Source organism: Apium graveolens, chromosome 9 (assembly GCF_009905375.1).
Source record: "Apium graveolens cultivar Ventura chromosome 9, ASM990537v1, whole genome shotgun sequence".
In the NCBI taxonomy this organism is placed as follows: Eukaryota; Viridiplantae; Streptophyta; class Magnoliopsida; order Apiales; family Apiaceae; genus Apium; species Apium graveolens.
Window position 1 is genome coordinate 167,500,061 of NC_133655.1, and position 21,105 is coordinate 167,521,165.

At 31.5% G+C, this 21,105-nt stretch overlaps 1 protein-coding gene across 2 annotated transcripts; it reads right to left on the minus strand.

Moving 5' to 3' along the window:
* Positions 1–929: 929 nt before the first annotated feature.
* Positions 930–19,977, minus strand: LOC141683536 (phosphoinositide phosphatase SAC6-like). Of its 2 annotated transcripts, none has more exons than XM_074488274.1 (23): positions 19,848–19,977; positions 19,582–19,737; positions 19,393–19,470; positions 17,812–17,939; positions 17,474–17,565; positions 12,731–12,788; positions 12,495–12,551; positions 12,362–12,395; positions 12,148–12,228; positions 10,137–10,243; positions 8,696–8,782; positions 8,529–8,606; positions 8,221–8,291; positions 8,040–8,138; positions 6,462–6,561; positions 5,662–5,770; positions 5,491–5,563; positions 4,127–4,220; positions 3,590–3,682; positions 1,907–1,973; positions 1,530–1,672; positions 1,332–1,387; positions 930–1,233 (listed from the first exon to the last, which is right to left on the minus strand). In XM_074488274.1, the coding sequence occupies exons 2-21, from the start codon at positions 19,715–19,717 to the stop codon at positions 1,542–1,544; spliced, it is 1,773 nt and encodes a 590-aa protein (XP_074344375.1). In that variant the 5' UTR covers positions 19,718–19,737; positions 19,848–19,977; the 3' UTR covers positions 930–1,233; positions 1,332–1,387; positions 1,530–1,541. The 2 variants fall into 2 exon arrangements, with proteins under 2 accessions (XP_074344375.1, XP_074344374.1); XM_074488273.1 differs by having other exon boundaries at positions 930–1,241.
* Positions 19,978–21,105: the final 1,128 nt, after the last annotated feature.

Genomic DNA, 21,105 nt, shown 5'->3' on the forward strand with positions numbered 1-21,105 from the left:
TGAAGTACTAAAAGTAAAACCATATATGCCCGAAGTCTAAATTGAAGTACTGAAGTGTGTGTATATATATTTAAAATTTTACATATTTATTTATTCTGTATACTTACGGTGCCGTGTACAAATTTTGGAAACCCAAACCTGATATTAATTATATTTGTATTTTTTCGTGTTCGTGTACGGAATCCAAACACTAATTATTCGTATCGTTTCATACCGTATTCACGTGTATACCATTATTGCTAGTTTTACATGCAGTCAATATCCCTCTGGAATTTCATGCCAAAGTTATTGTTCTCAAGTTATCATTACTAACTACTCGCAAACGACCTCGCATTTTGTCGAACAATCTAGAGCTCACAATTTAGGATTTTTAATAGGGCTTATCCTGAGTTTTTTCTGGTTTATACTTTGTTTCTTTTGCTTTTAATTAGTTATTTATTGAAATACCCCCGCTTCCATTAATATTAACGGGACAGGTGGATATCTTCAGTATGGTACACATAGATACGAAATTAATTTTATAGAATATAAATTGATAGAAAAAAAAATGTAAACCCAAATCACAAAAATAAAAATAAAAATGGATTATAAACGGCCAATTACTCTGCGATTACAATTAACATGAGAAGGATGTTATCCAAGTATTTAGTAGTCATCCTTTTTGTAGGACAATTGTAATAAAAAAAACGTTAGATCTTGAAAGGCTACTGATGAAACTTGGAGGCTGTATGACATACACAAGTCTCCAACTCAGTCAGGACTGTTGTAAATTGGTACTTATAAATTAACCTGGGGGCAGTATGATTAAATCTCCCCCCCCCCCCCCCAACACACATTTAACAAAAACCACAACTCTCAAGAAAATATTATTTAAAACCGGTATGATGAAATCCACCCCCCCCGACAACATACTTAAAAAAACCCACAACTCTCAAGAAAATATTATTTAAAACTACAAGAGGTCAGTTCGTACATAACAAATATGGAGGATTGTAGTAGTAGAATTTCACAATAATTTACTCAAATATGGCTTTCCATACGTATTTAAAAATATCAAGTGGACAATTTGACCATCTAAATTGATATTCATCCTTGTATTATACTTAATTCTCTGGACAGTAGCCGATCTCGGAGAAGCAAACCAAACTGCAGAGTACTTCAGATTTGTCAAGGAACGCCTAATCAGAGATACTCAATTTCCCAGCAAAATATAAACACAAAATCCATATTAACCTGCAGGTCTGCACCAGAGTTTATAATGGAAGATTGAAACTTGGTCAACTGGTAAAACTTAGAAACGAGATCAAATTGAATGTTAACTTGACATTTACCACTCTTAAATTACGACACTTTAACGTTTCTTCATAGATACATGAGACGCCGCACCCTTCAAAGAGGACAACAAAATGTGTTAATCATTTAACCAATATAAACGGAAAACTATAACCAAAAACTAATACTTCGATTGAGTTCAATATCAACTAACCAAGCTGAAAACTTGTCGCAATTAACATGAAGCAAACACTCACCTGGTGCTGATATTAGCGAGGAGGCTTATGCAGACTGGGACGATTACAGAAAACACGACCATTAGCCTTCACCACTAACGCTACTGCCAGGCTCATGCTTGCCCACATAATTGAAAAGAGTACATTCCAAAGATCATACCGGACTGCATAAAAGCAACTATTAAAAATTCTACCATCTCATAACATCAATTCAGATTTTACTATACAAGCTTACTATGCTAAGAATTTTAAGTTCCAGCTTCAGAGTATAAATTTCCTATAAATGCTACATCATGCAGTTAAGTGTCAACTGTGGTGGTAAAACCAACTGTAATTTATTCATATGCATTGTCCCAGACTGGCAAGATAGCAGAAAAAAATTGGAATTACAAACTCACCACGCCTCAATGACATCATTGTAAAGAACAACCCTGTCATCACGAGCGACATGGCCAACCGAAACGACTGCAAAAGAGAAAAATGATTTAGTATTTCTTTGAGAAAATTTATCACCACTTAAGATAATTCGACATTCAAAAAGGCAAACACGCCTATCACTTCAAGAAATTACACAAGTATATTGATATGTACAAATGTACAAGAAGACCTAGCTAACACTTTTGGAATAAGGTCCAGGGCTATGATTAATTCTTGAAGGTCCCTTCACTGCTGAAATGCCTCCTAAAAGCTAACATTCAAATTTCATTTCTCCAATATTTAATTATTAAAGGATATACAAGTGGTTAGTTAATCTAAAAATCAAAAAACGTAAAAAGATACTTAACAATGCTAATTATGATCCAAAATATGATATGTTTCAGTTATTGCTTAATGCTTAACCTAAACTAACAATACTAAAATAGTTTCAGACTGAAGTACAGTCTGTATCCACACTTTAGACTATTTAGTCGAGGTTTCCCTGTACTTTCTAGTGGATGAAAATCCCTCCCTCATTCTCTTTCATGCAACAATAAAATTATTGAGATATAAGGTGCATCTTACTTTGTGCGACAAGGACTAGGTGCATATAATTTACAATATTTATCTAGGCATGTAGTCTAAACTGTAGATGGAGTAAAATTAATCACGGTGTTTAGACAGTGAATCGAGTCAATGGGTCCGGCTAGCTAATTGGAAAACAAGTTACATAACAAATTATATATGTGCATACTTAAGTACATATTACCAGAACATTAGTTTTATAGTTTACAAGTTATACGTTTTAACATTTTAAAATTTGATTTTTTATAATTTAAATCAAAAACATTTACTAAAGATTATAAAAAACTGACTGAAAAGCAATTACAACAAAATAGATCAACAGCAGTGTCTGTATATACAAAAAAAATTGTATTTTAAAGTAACAATTTGAAAACTGGGAAGAGTTATATTTTTAAATCTATACTATACAGTAACACACTCTATGTTTTTTTACATAAAATAATTCTAAATTTATGCCCGTGCCTAGAACGGACTCTACACGTGCTTGTTTAATATGTTAACCAAAATATGGTACTACCATCCATGACGAGGACGTACCATTGAAAGGATTGAAAGGGTCTTTTGGCTTTTATTCAAGTAATAGATGTCTATAAAGTATATACATCTCTAACTTCCTATTCAGGTTAAATGGCAATCTTGTTAGAATAATATAAGATCCTGAAAAAGGGTCATTCTCTAAAACCTTGAGGTTTTAGAGTAACTGGTTCCTTGACATGGTATCAGAGCTCAGGCTGGCAGAGGATTCAGGTTCGATCCCTGCCACCCCCAATATTTCTCACAATTTATGAGGGACACGAAAGGCAAATTTATGCCCCAAAGATGGGCGCCCGTGATCCACTCTTCACCCATAAATGGGCTTTCGAGTGAGGGGGAGTGTTAGAATAATAAAAGATCCTGAAAAGGGTCATTCTCTAAAACCTTGAGGTTTTAGAGTAACTGATCCCTTGACAAATCTGTGACGATCTAAAGAACTTGTTGAATGTAAAAGGAAATTCAACTATAAACAAGTAATACTATTGAAAAAATCAAATGCAAACTGGATAACCCATATATTCAAGTAATGATATAACTGAACTCACAGCTACAGCCTCTATGCCTCGTTTTTGAGAGGTTGGCATCATGTCTCGGCTGGCAGAAACAATATAGTGTCCTTGTAGTAGATCGATTGCATCCTTCACATAGAACACAGTAAAACTATATCAGGACTGAAACGAAACTAGTGAAATGGCTAATTATGTTATAGAAAAATAAGTTGCATCAACTGCAGAATAAATTATGCATATCCTTTACACAAAAAAGAAGAGGAATAGATATGCATATCAAAGTGAAAAGGATTATCATTCGCTAAACAATATAGTCAATTATGTACAAATCTGCACACATATACACAAAGGTCAACAAAAGTTATACAATGCTTCTTAACTTTATGTGCAACATGTATGTTTTACAGTAAAATGACGTAAAATTAAAAAAATTATTCCAAAAGACCTGCATGTATAAGTATATTGCAGCTACATGTAAAATTACATCTATGGAAGTACAATACTTGCAAGACTACGATTTTCTTATTATTGTGAATATTATTGCTGATATGAATGGAGGTAAATAATACATACCTGTTTTGTACCATCACAGAAGTTATTCAGGTAGTACCGCATGAGAGAATTCCTTCCATCATTAAGAATTCCTTGGAATGTCCGTTTTCCAAACCTAAGAATTAACCAAACAATTTAAAAAGGTATAGATAAGTTTTCTTTCCACATAGGATGGATGATTGTTATTGTGATTCTCAGATATAAGATTAAAAGGGTGAATTTTGAGAAGTGAAAAGTTCTTCAAAATTATAAATTCCTTGTAAAATTCAATCATTAACATATATCACTTATTTTTCAGTTAACCATCTTCCATATATCATTTCTATTTTTTGATTTCACAACCAAGTGTGGCACATCTTATCAACATCTTATTTTACTCAAAGATGCTTGACATAAAATAAATCAGCTAAGATTATCACATTGGAGAACTTTTTCCTCAAAGTTTTCCCTTAAATTCACTTTCTAATTAAGATAGTGAAAAGTTGAAAATGTCTAGAATTTAAGTTATGAAATTTATATGAGTTTGAAGGTAAAGAAAAGAACTGCAAGCTTACATTAACATGAAAATTAAGACTGAATACATAACCTTTCTCGTTTGGTATAATATATTGTCAGTAGTAGGTCCAAAGTTGATTTCATTCTTTTTTGTCATTATCACATCCTAGATCACTTTACAAATGTCTTAAATGCACTACTGACAACTAGATTGTGGTCAGATTTACACCTGTCACTTGGACAAAATTTTATTACAATCAACATTCAACACATTGAACTCTGTTTTATAAATGAAAGTGGACATTTTGGTTTCAACTACAATTCCTTTATGCTCCATATGGTTGGGACTTGGGAAGAATGCAATGAAAATTGATTTCCAAATTAAAAGGTAGAAGGAATAAGAAAGGGCAGTCAGAAAAAATAGAGAGTAAAAGATGTGTATGATGAAGACTGTAAAGAACGCGAGTAGAAGGCGGAATGGGTCATTGATTCTCGAATTGATGGTTTGAGTTGTAGTCTAAATGGGTAAGAACAAAACGGACTAATAATTACAGATACTTTCCACAAAAAAGTACAAATTTCTATTTCATCCTTCTAACCTTTAAAATTTGATTAAAATACGACAAAATTACATTGACAAACACACACAGATTTAGATACATGTATCTGTCTGTGTATCTGTTGTGTGTGTGAGTGTGAGTGTTAGCATATGCTTATAATGAAAGGGTTTTCAAAAGAATTAATTATTAAATCGAAAGTTTTCTGTGTTTGAAAGGTAAATTTTCTGCAAGCATCTAACACTTATTTTATTACCAAACCTTCTAAAGTGAGCACAAAAATCTTAATACAAATGAACAAAAATATACAGACTAAAAAAGAATGAATAATACCTGACGAAGTCTCCTTTCAGAGCTGGAGTACCAGAATACTGAATGCTTATTTCATCGCCATGATTAGCCCATACTAAAGACGTATTATATAGATATATACTAAATTAGTATATAAATCTATTAGATGAGTACTATACCTGAAGTGGTAATATTACGGGAAACAGCACTAACATATCTTAAAACTGTCATCCAAATTTGAATGGGTGCTAATAGTCTCTTCAGCATCAAAAACGCCAAGCCTTCTAAGTTGGAACTCCAACAGCTTTCGTCCAATCATGCTCTAAGGATAAGCTCAAGGTCAGAAGAAAGAAAATACACCAAGCACAAAAATTGGAGGCAACAACCCCCATTAAATCTTAGCAAACACACTGGAATCGAACTTCATAATCATGATTTCTTAAATCTTTTTTTCCGGATATAGGCGGTAATGAAAAAACAGGGAGGCATCGATTTTGTAGACCTTATCAAAAGAAAGAGTATAAAATTTAATAATACTTTAAAAGATAGAAATGAAAAACCTCTCATAGATGTAGTAACCTAAAACCATGTTTTCTGCAATTATATTAAAAGCTCTCAAAGTAGGAGAAAACCTCTCAACTTTCGCGTGTCAAGAAAAGTAATTGAAGAATTCCATTTAGGCACCACCTCAGAATTACAAATGCCCACATGACATCTATCAACTTCATTCAGGAGAGAGAAGTAAAGGAATATTTTTTTAAGTTTATTAAGGAATAAATGTAACCTTTATACTGCGTTCCTTTCTGGAAAGAATTTGTAATAAATTATCGAATTTTAGAACTTGGTCCATAAAGATTTTCTTGAAAACTCTCAAAATGACTTAAGGAGCAAGCAGAACAAGACCAAAAAACTACCAGTCACAAACTATATTAACTATCTAGCAATAAACATAGACTCCCGTGGCAATTAAACCCCATACTCTTACTAATATAACCAGAATGCGTTTGGAATACCTGTGTTACATTTGTCCTGTCTAAGCAATCAATACAATTGCTTCTCACAACTCCAGTTTGCACCTCAACCTTCTCTCCGCTTTCATTTAGCAGAAGGTAACTACAATGTGTTAATAAAGGAGAAAAGTGAGTGCTAGATTTCAAGATATCATTATAGGAAGGCAGAAGTGTCACTGTTTTATACAAATGACGACAAATAACTCTGCCAAGTATTTTCAATTTAATATTTAAGCGAGGGAAATTCTTTCAGACATTTAATTTTATCTTAATTGAAGCAATTTAATTCTAAGCTGGTAATTAGGATGAGTGTTAACTAGTTATCTTCTAAAAAACCTACATATTTAAAATAGAGATGCCTGAACCTGTTATAATAATATCCCAGGTAAAACATTTACTGTATGACTGCACTTATCACAGCTTTTCTGTTTTAAGAAAACAAGGTTGACACTCTTTTTTTAGTGGCTGAAGACCAGTTCAAGGTCCTTGCACAATGAATGGTTTTGTTTTGGATATATAATTTATACCAAATCAATCAAGTAATGATCACACCAAGATATAATTGTTAGCTGTACATTCACGAAACCAAAGTTAAGAAGACAAGAACAGCCGGAAAATACTAGGCAAAAATTTAATAGACATAACATCTCGTACGATTGATCTAGTAAACTGACAAAAAAGTTAACTAAACACCTCTGTTAATTAAGAAACGTATTACAAGCCCAAGTAATATAATTTGGCTGGAGAAGAAGTTAAGCAGCTAAACAAGTGTCGCATATATGCTTATAAACAATGTCAGTGCAACTTCCTTTTGTAAATTGTAAAAGAATAGAAATAACATGAACAATAAACTGTTCTCTGGAATTATTTTACATTACGTGCTTGAGCATCGGTTTGTGACTTTGCTTATTTAGCTAAAAGGTTAGAACATGAACACATACATTGATACATATAATGGCTGTCAGCTTTTAAACTAGTTCATCAGGTCGGCATTCAACATCTTTAAGAGGACAAAGTACTAATATAATGTTTGCCTGTTATATTTTTTTTGGAAGTACTTTACATGTACTGCAAATATTCTATGTCCAAGACCTTGGGATTTATTAATTTGGGAGGCATTATTTCTAGCTTAAAAACTGGAAGGGAGACTAAATTGGGCAACTGATATCCAATGACTCAACAATCAAACCAATTTTTAATATACTGACTAACTTTTTTACCAACTAAATGTACACAATGATTACCAGAACTTCAAAGAATACATTGTACATCCCCAAAATGCAAAGTGATTTCAACATACACACCACAGAACACATGCAACTATTTCAGGAAGAAAACAGTAATTGTTTCTCAGAGATATATTACTAGGAAAACATGGCATTTGACAAAGAATCTATACTTCCCTCGCATCCTTCTGTGAGAACATAAATTCAAGGTAGAAAGAAGGCTTTATTTTATCAGGGTAGTAGATGATTAAATACCAATAATGGTCCAAAATTAAATTTATGGCTGGGCTAATCCCTAATATAGAAGGAACATTTCAGTTTAGCCACTACTCCATAACACCTCACCTAAACATACCTATTTTTAACAAGAAAATCCTTAATTTGATCATAGAGGATGGAAAGGCGCTCGAAATGGACATGCCCACAAATCTGATGGAAGTCAAAGTGCAAGTATCTACATAAAGGCATCAATTAGAGAATAATATAACGTGCACAGAGTGTGCAATATGAATATAGTTTTAATAACAAGAGAGTACCTAACATCATCACCAGAAATATGCTGCATTGCATCAGCGAATTTTTCACTTAAGCGACCCTCCCCGCCATGCTGATAAAATATACACTATATTAGTAATAATCTCCGGACAAGGCAAACATACACTAGATGTACATGGTAACACTCATAGCAATAAGAAGGAAAGCCCCCCTGAAGAACACCATTGCTTAAATGAACTTGTTCAGTTATTCACACATAAATCATGATCCCAGCCATCAAAATTCAAAGGGATACATACATCCATACATATACATATATATATATATATATAATATTATCATGTTCTACCTTGTTGACAAGATCAACAGCTATAACATTCCCATATCTTTTCCTTATATCCATAAAATGCCTCTCGATGACTCGAGGCTGCACAGAAATAAATTGTCAGATAAGATGCGATGGTAATAAACTATTGTATTAGTACTTGTGCAAGGGCAGATTATAATGCTACTCACTGCTTCCTCAAGTCTCAGTATCTCAAACTTAGGCTTGTATGTTAGGTTAACAATTTGATCCCAGAGTAAAGGAATTGAGCCTCTAACCTATAAAAAGACAGGTCAATAGATTAATCCATCACAACTCACAAGATATAATAAACTCGTAAAGTTACTGGTAAAATCTTAAAAAAAAAAACAATATACATACAATTACACCGAGCAATGTCAATATAGGTAACTTCCTATTCCACAAGACCTATACTACAAACACTCTACAATGTACATATACACTAAACATGGAGATATTAACATTAAACAGTGATATTCTCTCTTGGGATTACTCATTTGACGAGAATCATACTTTATTTTAAAAGGTTACTTATACAAGGCACAGCCACATTGACACTGGCCACGACAAACTGAGAGTTCTGCTGCCTAACCCTATTTTTCTTCCCAGGAAAGGAACTACGACGCCCTTCTGTCATCAAAGTAAATAAACCAGCTGAAGTAACCGCAATTTTTTTTCCAAGGGTCCTATTTTAAATGGTTTGCGAACAAAAAATATGTTTTAGCAAGCTTATAGGGATACTGTAATAGAGTGCAATTTATACTTCATAGGCATGAGCATCTGTGCCTTTATATACAGCATGAACGTTTACTACTCACAACCACTATACAGTTGTCATATTGTAACAACGTTTTTGCCCATGGGCCTTAAAACATTTTTGTTGCCTTGCCCAAAAGTGATTTTCCTTATCAATCATTTTCATTACTATTAACTTCAACAGGGCAAATATAAAAAATATGCATGTGGTGTGCGGATTAGCTTTAAAGATATAAGCAGTAAATGGCAGATAGCTATAATATGTGTAGTCAGTAGTGTGCGCCGTGGCTTCAAAGATACAAGGGCATAAATTGAAGAAATCTATAATATGTGTCAAATATATTAAGAAAATACATATTCTACCTGTTATTAACAAAATGTTTTATGGTATCCTACATTTACATTTCAAACTTCTACATGTTGGGACAAAATCACGAATATCGTAGAGTAAATACTGCAGTTGAAAGAACTACCAAGCCCAACAGCAAAACATTAGACAAGAAAATAATGCCATGATAGCTGATATTTATAGCAAATACCAGATCTTAACTATTCAACTTTTTTTGAATGACTATATGGTATTCCCATTGGGTAGGCAAAAATTTGTAAAATAATTCTTTTCAAATGAACTTGTTCTCATTTATATTGTTAAAGTTCAGGGTGATTTTATACTACTTACAAAACTCGACTTATTACTCTAAGCCCTGGGACTAGTGTGTGAATAAGGTTTATTAATATAACTATTTCTAATATTTTAATCACTATTTACTACTAATATTATTATGGTTTTATGGTTTTACATTTAATATTGCATAGACCTCTTAGAAGTAGAATGGAGTGATATAATGGTGTTACCTGCACAAAAGATGCTGTATATCCATTCAACTTCATGATTTGCTCAGACTCCACATAATTAGCAACATACCCATCAGAATCAGCTCCTCTTCTCCACATCCGAGTCCCTTTATCAAACAAACATTACATTACACATGAGAGAGAGGGAGGGAGGGAGGGAGGGAGAGGGAGAGGAGAGAGAGAGAGAGAGAGAGAGGAGGGAGGGAGGGAGAGAGAGAGAGAGAGGGAGTTAAAAATATCAAATTATTCGAAATTAAAAAAAAACTAGGTAAAATGATTTAATTTAGTAACTCCTGACTGTTGATCAAAGTTTGAATTCAAGGATATTAGTTATACATTCTGTATAAATATATACATAATTACATTTTTCCCTTACTATAACAAACATTGGTAAAGAAAACTAAAGATACAAAATCATTATTTATTCTTTTTTGATCTATAACGGTCTACCTAAGTAAAAGGATGGTGGAAAACCTAACTCGTCGATAAAATATCGGGCCAAACTATAGAATAGTCACCAAAATTAATAGCACAAACTTACGAACAGCTAGATGAGATACAGGGAAATAAATGATTATGCAGCTTAAATTTAGCAAAAAAAAAAATATGAAGTACAGTAATCAAGAAATATTACAAATAAAAAAAAAATTACTACTCAAATATACATGAATAATTAACGGATACAGTAATATGGACGCAATACCTAAGCCAATCATATATACATATATGGAAGACAAAATGGATGAAGAAAAGCGAAAATCTTATGATACAACTTGCAAGGTAAAAAATACAACATTTACACGTTGAGTAATCTAAATATATGAAAATAACAGATTGTTAATTAAATGCATTTTGGTAAACCTTGGATTCTTCTAAGCAGAAAACTGAATTGTGATCTCAACACCTCCATCGATATTAATATTTTACCTCAAGCTGTTTCATAATGATCGCATTAAAGCTAAAAGAGATATATACATTTTACATTTCAAGCAGAAAGAAGGGACTTATAACTCAGCCAGTGGCACATCAGACCTCTTTCTTTGCAAAAGGAGTCTGTTTAAGGATAGCCCTCTAACTCAGCCAGTGGCACATCAGACCTCTTTCTTTTTTACAAAGGTCTTGATTTAAGCATCTTCATGAGAGTGACATCTTCATGAGAGTGACATGGGTACCAGTAAGTGATTCTATTTTTTTTACCAATTGATGATATCTATCTGATATCCCTTTCTTGCGCAAAGAGCTTAGCAACGTCAAAATTTTCAAATAAAGTTATCTGCTTAATCTAACCTAACAACCTTCAAATCTGGACTAGTTGGCGGACAGATAACAATTGCATACATCACAAAAGGAATACTTGAAGCTTCGCAAACAACGGATTTTTATAATGTAACTCTTTTGGTGGGTGGTGCTGCCATAATTCTTGCAATCTTTATTCTGTCTCCAGAGTTTTTCGTAAGGACCCATATAGAATCTCGATTGCTATCTAGATCTCTTTATTTATCTTTCCAATTATGTACAAGATACTTTGTTCCTAGTATGAAAAAATAAGCAGTATCCTAGATGAGGAAAACCAGGTTTTGATAATTTAGATAAAATCGCTTATTTCATAAACTAGTAGCAAATAAATCCATAATGAATTAAAAAAACCATTTATAATCTGTTGAACCTACCGGAATATTCAGAGCAGTGTTGGCCCAAGCATGGACATTAATCCAATAACAATAACATGAAAACCTAATATTTTCAGTACTGGAGACTCAATTTTTTTAATGAAGGAAGCCCATAGATGTGATGGATTAGAATAATATGTATTTTGTTTGGGAAGATGTGCTCCTGGCATGAATAGCCCCATGTCACATGAAAACCCTCATCGCATACCTTTGTGGTTCTCTAACATGGAAAAAACAATATATGAAGGAAACAAAATCTTCTTCCTCATTCCTTTAACTTTAAATATGTATGTTTTAAGAATTTCATGGATATAATAATTCATAGATTCATAGGTCAATACCAGATCTTCGAGTACATCTCCTAGCAATGAGAGTGACATCAATAATATCTTTCCCAATTGCCGCTTGAAAACTTTGAAAACCTGACTATTAATTAAGGCATAACTCAAGTCGAAATGATGATGTAAAAGTTTAAGACTAGAATTTTATCCACAAGTAGAACATGAAGGAGATTATAGTAATTGTAATTTTCTAACAAAACTAAGATCAGGATATTCCCTTGGATTATAGGAAGCAAAAATGGATCAAGCTGCACAAGCAAGACATCCGAATTAGGGGGTATATATGGATGAGAATTCTGAAAGAAATCTAATGGGAAAAAATGAATATGATGTCCTGGCAAGAAAACCTTTTTATCTATGAGGTCTTCCAGCATATAGTTGTTCCATGAAAACCGAGGTTCTGCCTGAGGGGAAAACATTTTGGTGCTATTAGAAATTTGTGGATATCAAACTTAACTTATCCAAAGCAGAACCACTACCATATCTAAAATTAATACAATTATATATATATATAAAAGACGAATTACTGAGATTCATTCTGAAAATTATTTGTGGTTAATGCCCCCCAAAAAGTAGATGATACCTGTCTCCACAGCGGAAGAAGTCGAGATTCATCCCCCAACTCATGCAACCGTTGCGCACTGCAAGATACAAATTTACAGTGATTACTTCTTCAAAAAAATTAAACCATAATAGGAATAAGGAGCCTAGAGCATAGGAGTGGCAATTTCAGATAATCAGTCGGATTCGTGTTTGGCTGACTGTACCCAGTACTATTTTTAGGTCGAACCAAACCCGACCTGTTAATATTGTATTTAACCAAAATTTGACCTGTTTGAACCCGAAAATATTTTTCAACACAATATGCACACTGAACAAGAAACAATTTCCAGCAGCACGTCTCCCTTTGCAAAAGTAAGAACCCACACAGATAATAATTAGTGATGATTCAAGTAAGATTCCAAACCTCTAAATCGAACGAAAGAAAAAACAACACTCCAATTCATCAATAGTTCAATACAATAACGGCAAAGCAGAAAGATCAAATATTAATGTCAACAAAAATCATACCGCCAAGAAAGAATTAGACTGAAGGGCAATTAGAGAGACATAGCCATGAGAGAGATGAGTCGTGAGAGATGAAGCATCAAGCAGGGTAATAATTGTCAAGGGCTCTACAAATATGATTATGCAAACCGAGATGAACTTTGGAATATAAATATAATAGTTCGGCTGGACTTGTGTAGTCAAATGTGCTGAAGTTTGCGTCTTTTAGTCATGTATTATCAGCAGATATTTGGTAAATATTATAAAATTTTATATTATTAGTATTCGTTCCGGGTTCGGGTATTTCAGATTGACCCGAAAATTACCCGATTTTTCGAGTTGAATTTAAGTAACCCAAACCCAACCAAAAATAATTTCCCTACCCAAATTCATAGTTTTGGTGTCGGGTTTCAGGTCGTGTCAATTTTTGCCTACCCCTACACAAATAGATCTAACGAGACAATCTTAAAATATTTGGTTCAATGAATAGGGAAAGGAATAGAAACAAGAACATTCCCATTTAGAGAAAGACAAAGCAGGTGCTTGGTAAAACCTACTTAGCTAAGGGGGTTCTGGCTGAAAAATTTAGCCACGAGTTCAAAATATCATTTTCAGTATATTTTAAGTTCAAACAATGTTTCATGAGTTTTTTGGGATCATTTGAGTGAACTATACAGAGAATTCTTGTTTTAAAAGAGAAAAAAGCTTTATAAACATATTCCCGGGAAGTGAGCCAACCACGAAAAAAAGTAAAGCAGGAAAATATAAAAGCACCACTTTACGCCCATACATGCAAGGCGTAAAGGCTAACCAAGGTGCTAGCAAACCACCAGGAGGACGTGTATGTGGGAAGGCTCCCACCTAAGCGTCCATCAGGAAATTAAAGCATTCAACTATATATATATACATACACATTTATATATACTTATATATACATACATACATACATATAGGCAAATGATCAAATAGAAACCTCTATTAAAATAAAAACTAGAAACTACTATTTTCACCCCTATTTTACTATCCCACACGTAGATGACATTACACACCCCGGCACTTTATTAACTATTGTCTCTGTTTCCCAACCATACCAGCCATTCATCTTTATTCGGCAATCCATCTTTTTACGACGACTCAAAAATTAGCTATAGTTATTTTATGTCTTCTTCGTCATATTTATACCCACAACATGATCCACCAATGCCCATACTTACAACTGCATACAAACATTTTCTAATCTTTTTATATAGTAATTACCACGAATTTCATTATAAACTTTTATACTTTTAGGGGCTGAGCATTTTTTCCCCTCATCTGGTAAGCATTTTTCAAATTATGGCTGTTTGAACTAAAAATAACTATGAATAAATTATTTTTGGTTTTAATTTTTTGGATGGTGATAATTAGAACAAATAAATGAAGATATTAATTTACTATCGAAGATGATGTTAAAGCTTCCATAATGTTAAAGCATATGGTGAATATGATAATTATGATTAATCAATTTTTGTTTAAGATTATTGGCTCCGATAATATAATACTAGATACTGTATTGCAACACATATTCAGTTGATATAATACTAGGTATTGTACAGTATCACATACTGTAGTGATTAGTTGTTCTTATTTAATGGTTTCAGTCTTATAAGTTAGTGATTTATAGAATTCAAATCGGTTATTTAAATGATTTAATTAGATATTCCAGTATCAATTTTAATAATTTATTATTTTTGAGACAATTTAATTATAATTTAGAAATCATCTCATTAATTTGGATATAACAATAAAATTAGTATTATTATTTTGAGTATAGCTTATTAGCTAATAAATAATATCAATTTTTCAATTAATCTTAAAGTGAGTGCCTTAAGAATTTAATGATTTTAATATTAGTAGATGCATTACATTATTAAGGAAATTTCTTATCATAATAAATGATTTGTTCTATTTTATTTTGTGATTATCGTTAATTTTAACTAGTAGTATGTATATGAATTTTATTAATTTTAAGGCATGCAACTAAATATCAATAATTTTTATTAATCAAGACGGTTTATTGTATTATTTAATTAGTAATTTTAATAATTTAATATTAGTGATTTAGTGTTTTTGAGAAAATATACAGGTAATTAAAAGAATTTTTAATCGAGATTTATGAATTTTATTTACTCATGTTTTTAAAAGTTTTTTAGAATAATAGGTTTTTTAATGCGGTGATTAAAATGTTTATGTATTTTGAGACTAGTTATCATACGAAGTATTAATTAGAGTGTACTTTATTGATTCCAAGATTTATGTTTTTTAAATATAATTTTACATTTAAACAATTTAGTGATTCGTGATGATATGATTTTTTTGAAAAAAATATATTAAAATATATTTTAAATGGATAAGTAAAAGGCGTGGGTGAAATAATTGTGGCGGCTTGTTAGCGGGGCCCGTGGATGGAAGAATAGAAGAAAAGGATTCTCCTCATGTTTAATGGGCTGGGCTACGCAATTGACATTATGGACTTGGGGTTTTTAGTTTCTATTATAGGTTAGTTTCTATTTGAGTAAGACTCTCTCTCTATATATATATATATATATAAAATTCTATGGAGACCACATTTTTATCGTAGACCACGGAGACCGCCTATGTTTTGCAATCAAAACACTATGAAATATATTATTTTGTGAAGTATATTTTACGAATATCACTAATTTATTAAAAATGTTGAAGATCATTTAAGTTTAATAAGTATAATGAGTATGTTCTGCAATTTGAACAAATGTTCTGCAAATTAAATATGTTTCGTAGAATAAAACATTTTGTATGTTCTACATGCACTACATGTATGATATTCAAAATTTTGAATACAATAATGATATTTGTAGAACATAATTCACAAAATAATACATTTTACAATATTTTTATGCAAGATTTTAGTTGCAGAGCAAAAATGGTCTTCGTGGTCTCCAACAAAAATGTGGTCTCCATAGAACTTGACATATAAGAATCTCCTTAAAAAGGGAACCCCCTTAAAAACGGAACGAAAGAACCTTTTGTAAAAATGAATTTTAAAATTCAAAAAAAGTGTAAATGTTTTTTTCATAGTGCTTCCATAAAGTTAATTACAAACAACAATTTGTTTAAATTTTCAAAAAAAGTTTAGAATCTACTTTTGAATCTCATAAATTTTAAGAATCTGTTTTTGAATCTCATAAATTATAAGAATCTGTTTTTGGATCTCATGAATTTTGATTCAAATCTTGATTTTAAATATTATATAATGACTATTATAATATTAATGAATAGTTATTTCTTAAAATAAGCTAAAAATATTTAGAATTTTGTTTTAGATCAAAGGTTTTCTCATTCCCTTTTTAAGAGTGTTCCTTTTTAAGAGGGTTCTCTTTAGAACCTTACTACATCTATATATATACACACACACACATTACCACATCCGTCCCAGCAGGTTCTTACATTGGTTTTGGGCACGGAGTTTAAAATATTAAAGAAAAGTGAAGAAAGTATGTGAAAGTTAGTAACATATATATTAATGAGTTAATTGCACTTTACACCCTACTACTATGTTTCAAAAACAAATTTGTACCAGAACTTTGGGAAATTCAGTTTGCACCCCTATACTTCAACTTTGGGATTCATTATGCACCCCTTTCCAGAATTTTGTTAAATTGGGTAGGGGTAAAACCGGAAATTCAGCAAAAATATTAAGTAAATTAATTTCATATCTTTGAAAATAATGTTAAAAATTGAATTTTGATACAAAATTGTAAGTTTTTAATTTTTTAAATGATAATAATAATTTCAGTTTTGATTTTATTTTATATTATTAATGCTAGTATTTTGTAATTCTACAATAAAAAATATTTTAACAATTAATTTTGATTATATAATTAAATTTAATTAAGTAGAGTAATAAAATTTTGATATTAAAAAAAATGAAAATCGAATGTAAAATTAATAGTGTTATTTAAAAATTAAAAAATTTATTATTTTATAGTTGATATAAAATAATATACAATTTTTAATAATATTTGAACAAGCTAAATTTTATTTTGATTAAGTATATTGTTGAATTTCCGGTTTTACCCCTACCCAATTCAACAAAATTCTGAAAAAGGGTGCATAATGAATCCCAACATTGAAGTATAGGGGTGCAAACTGAATTTTCAAAAGTTCTGGTACAAATTTATTTTTGAAATATAGTAGTAGGGTGCAAAGTGCAATTAACCCTATATTAATAGGGACTTTTACATCAGTAAAGAATAATCACCTCAAGGTTATGTTGACATCATAAGAGAAATACAAACCAGGAGTTTTCTCTGCAACTTTTAGTAGGGCGGAAAACTCGGTTTCCATCTTTTTCTGTGAAATAAGTGTAATATCCAGCATAAGAGTGTATCCAACAAAAATATAATATACATACCTATATCTAATTATCATAACGACTTTAAAAATAATCAAATGTACAAACTAGTACAGAAGCTTGTAATATCTAGCCTAAGAGTGTATTCAACAAAAATATAATATGCATATATATTATATACATATATATAATTATCATAAAGACTTCCAAATAATCAAATACAAAAACCAGTACAGAAGCTTTACCTGTTCTGCGGGAGTACTCTTGGGAGAATGGTCACAGGGAAATATTTTCAGGGAAGTAGCCTTATAGAAAGGATGACTCAAGTAAGATCCAACACATTCGCGTTCGGTAATAACTATCAAATATGAACCTACAACAGTGATAGATGAGTGCCAATGTCAATGTTCATATAAAATGGCATAGGAATTTGGTAAAGGAAACTAGGGAATACAAAATTTAGAAACTAATAGTTGATTGAATTTAATATGAAATTCTACCTACAATATTGGTAGATGAGTGCCAATATTAATGTTTATATATAATGCAATAACAAAAATAAAAAATGGAAACGGGAAATAAACAAAATTTAGAAAGTGAGAGTGAATATAACTTAATATGAAAGTCTATCAAGTGATTCTGTAACGGTATCTAGAATGAGAACTGAAGAAGAAACAACTTCCACCATACGCAGATAACAGTCGACACAAAATTCAATTTTGTTTGTCTCAAGATTATAATAGATATTTTTTAAAAAAAGTTTTAATTGGGAAAGAAAAACCATCCACATAAGGGATTTCAGTGATTACAATTCAACTTCTTTCAGATATTTGTTTCAGCACCAGAAAAAAGGTTTAGAGCAGGTTCCAAGTTTGCTAAGCTCCTAGCATTGCTGGTTATGTCACATATGATTATGAACTTCTTATTAGCCATTTATGGCTTTGCATCTTCATAGTACAACTCCTAGAGAGAGCAAATTCAAAGTGCACCATGAGTCCATGATGCCTCTCTCGGTAGTATGCTTATATACACATACACACATTACATAAAAATTTAGAGAGATAAAGAGACACCGTCATGCCCTAGCTGTTAGTGAAGCAATGTGACATGATCCTGAATGTTTCCGAGGCCTTCTCTTAACATTTAAGTTGAAGCTCTTTAGCCTCCAGTCTAATAAATGTCAGTCATTTCATCAAGATGAAGCCTTGCTTCATAATTCGAGAAGTGTTCAAGACCAAGCAGAAGAAGCAAGTTAATGCGTTTCAGTTCTCTTTTGGGGCCATACAATTGTACAAACACAATCAATTGTATGGGATAAAAGAAAATATATTACTAGTCTAACACAGATAGCAATACCATACATTGATCATCAACATCTAGCAACTGAGGCCTAAACCGAGATCCAGAGAATGCCAGTTTTCGACAAAGGGAGAAATGAAGATCAAGTTTGTAATTTCATCCTTATAGCTCTTGCTCTAGTACAGAAAAACAGTAAAATGGACCATATATACAACATGTCTATGACAGAACCAGATTAAGAAAGACAAACTTTAAAGTGGTTGCATTCCTACAACTCACTGTAACAAAAGGCGAACTTTCACTATTGCCAAAAAGTAAGCATGATCATGTAGCATTTTATCAATTGCCAATTTGCCATGTTATCTCAACTAAACTTGCAAAAAATGTACTAGTACTTCAAATCACGGTGAACTATTTAAACCACATATACTATAGCATATCCTATATTCAACAACATTTAACACTTACTTCCGCAACTCAATAACAAAAATGAAAAACATTATCGAAGCATTCTCCCTTCGACTAACCTGCAAAAAGCTTCAGCATCCCAACAACTCCAAAAATAGTCAATGTTTTTGGCTCTCCACTACAATGCGGAACCTCATCTAGCAATCATAAAAGTACAAAAGCTAATCAAACATCTACAACATATATACAAATAGTAACAAAATCACATTCACAATCTCGAAAAATGTAGATAGGCAGAAGCAACAAACCAATCAAATTCATCGAAGCATCGACACGATTAATCGCTAGACACGGACCGGAAGAACCATCAGTAGACTCAATCACATACCGATCTGGAAACTCCCACAAACGCATCCGTGTGTACAATTTTTGTGACTCCGTCATTATTTTTGAATTCACACACACTAAAAACACACAGTTAATAATATGAATTGAAGCAGGTAAATTAAGTTAGTTGTTAGGGTTTGAAATAAATAAATATATGATTTGAAGAAAATTAAAAGAGGAGAGTTACCTTAACGGAAAACTGAAGATCTGATCGAGAAAATTTAGTAGATAAACGAATCGCGGACATATAGATACCGTTAATTTGTGCGCGGGTCAGTGTATGTATCTCGGGCCGTTGTTTTTTTCTTTTCTTTTTTAATTGTTAAAATATATTGTATTCAACAGGATTTCTTTATTTTTTTAAGAAAAATAAAATAGACAATTAATTTTTTAAAAGTTGTTAGGAACATGCACGTTGTATAAATTTGGGAAACAAATTTACTGTGTATGCAATTTTTTGGGGATGTTACTCATAGAAAATATTTATAAACTATAAAATTTTTAAGCAATTACTTAAATAATGATATGTGTGTTATTTATTAATAATTTTAATAGTTTATTTAAAATAAATAACAAATTATATTCATCAATTTATTTAAATAATGTTATATTCAATAAAATTTAATAAATAATGTTATATTCAATAAAATTTAATAAATAATACCAGATTCGATAAATTACACTTAGAAAAGTTTCGACCAATTTAAAGTCGACAAATGTCAAAGTATGCATATTTAAAATTTTAAAATTTCTTAGTAAAGTGAAGCGATAACAAAATTTGTACATATTTGAAAAAACAAAATAAAACTAACGGTTTTCCGAAATTGATGTTTCAAAATAACATATTTGAGAATTTTGTTCAATTCCTACATTTTGAATAGATGTGACTAATTTGGATATCATGTAAATTGAAATCTGATATAAATTGCACAGGTTCACTTATTTTCCGACAATCAGCTTTAACATTGACCGATGACACATATATATATACATGGAGACATAGTCCAATGGGATTAAAATTTGCGCGTGATATGAGATTTAACTATAATTACTGTAACGTCTTTAAACTCGGGGTTAAATTTGAAAAGTCATGACATCAATATACTAAATAAAATTTAAAATAATATCAATATAATAAACCTCGAAAAACTACGAGGACTGATATAAAATAAAATATGAAATATGATTACAACTAACAAGCAAAAATATAAATATTACAATCCTTTAAAATTAAAGATTGCAATTCCGACTTGGAATTGTCATATAACCTAGTTATATCTTAACACAGAAGATTACATTCTCAAAAAATCTCCTAACGATTTCTCATATAAAACATATAAAACATCCACCTGGCACCTGAAACCTAACGGTGCGGAAGCGACCACTATAGATACTTTTACGAGTGGTACGCCTAAGTCTGGTCATCTTCTTACTTAACTAACAAG

Excerpts from the sequence above, each read along its gene's own strand:
- LOC141683536 (XM_074488274.1), bottom strand. The coding sequence starts at position 19,717 with ATGACGGAGTCACAAAAATTGTACACACGGATGCGTTTGTGGGAGTTT. Across the intron at positions 12,552-12,730 it reads TTCTTCCGCTGTGGAGACAG|GCAGAACCTCGGTTTTCATG; the intron begins GTATCATCTACT and ends TTTTCCCCTCAG. Across the intron at positions 8,783-10,136 it reads ATACAGCATCTTTTGTGCAG|GTTAGAGGCTCAATTCCTTT; the intron begins GTAACACCATTA and ends GTCTTTTTATAG.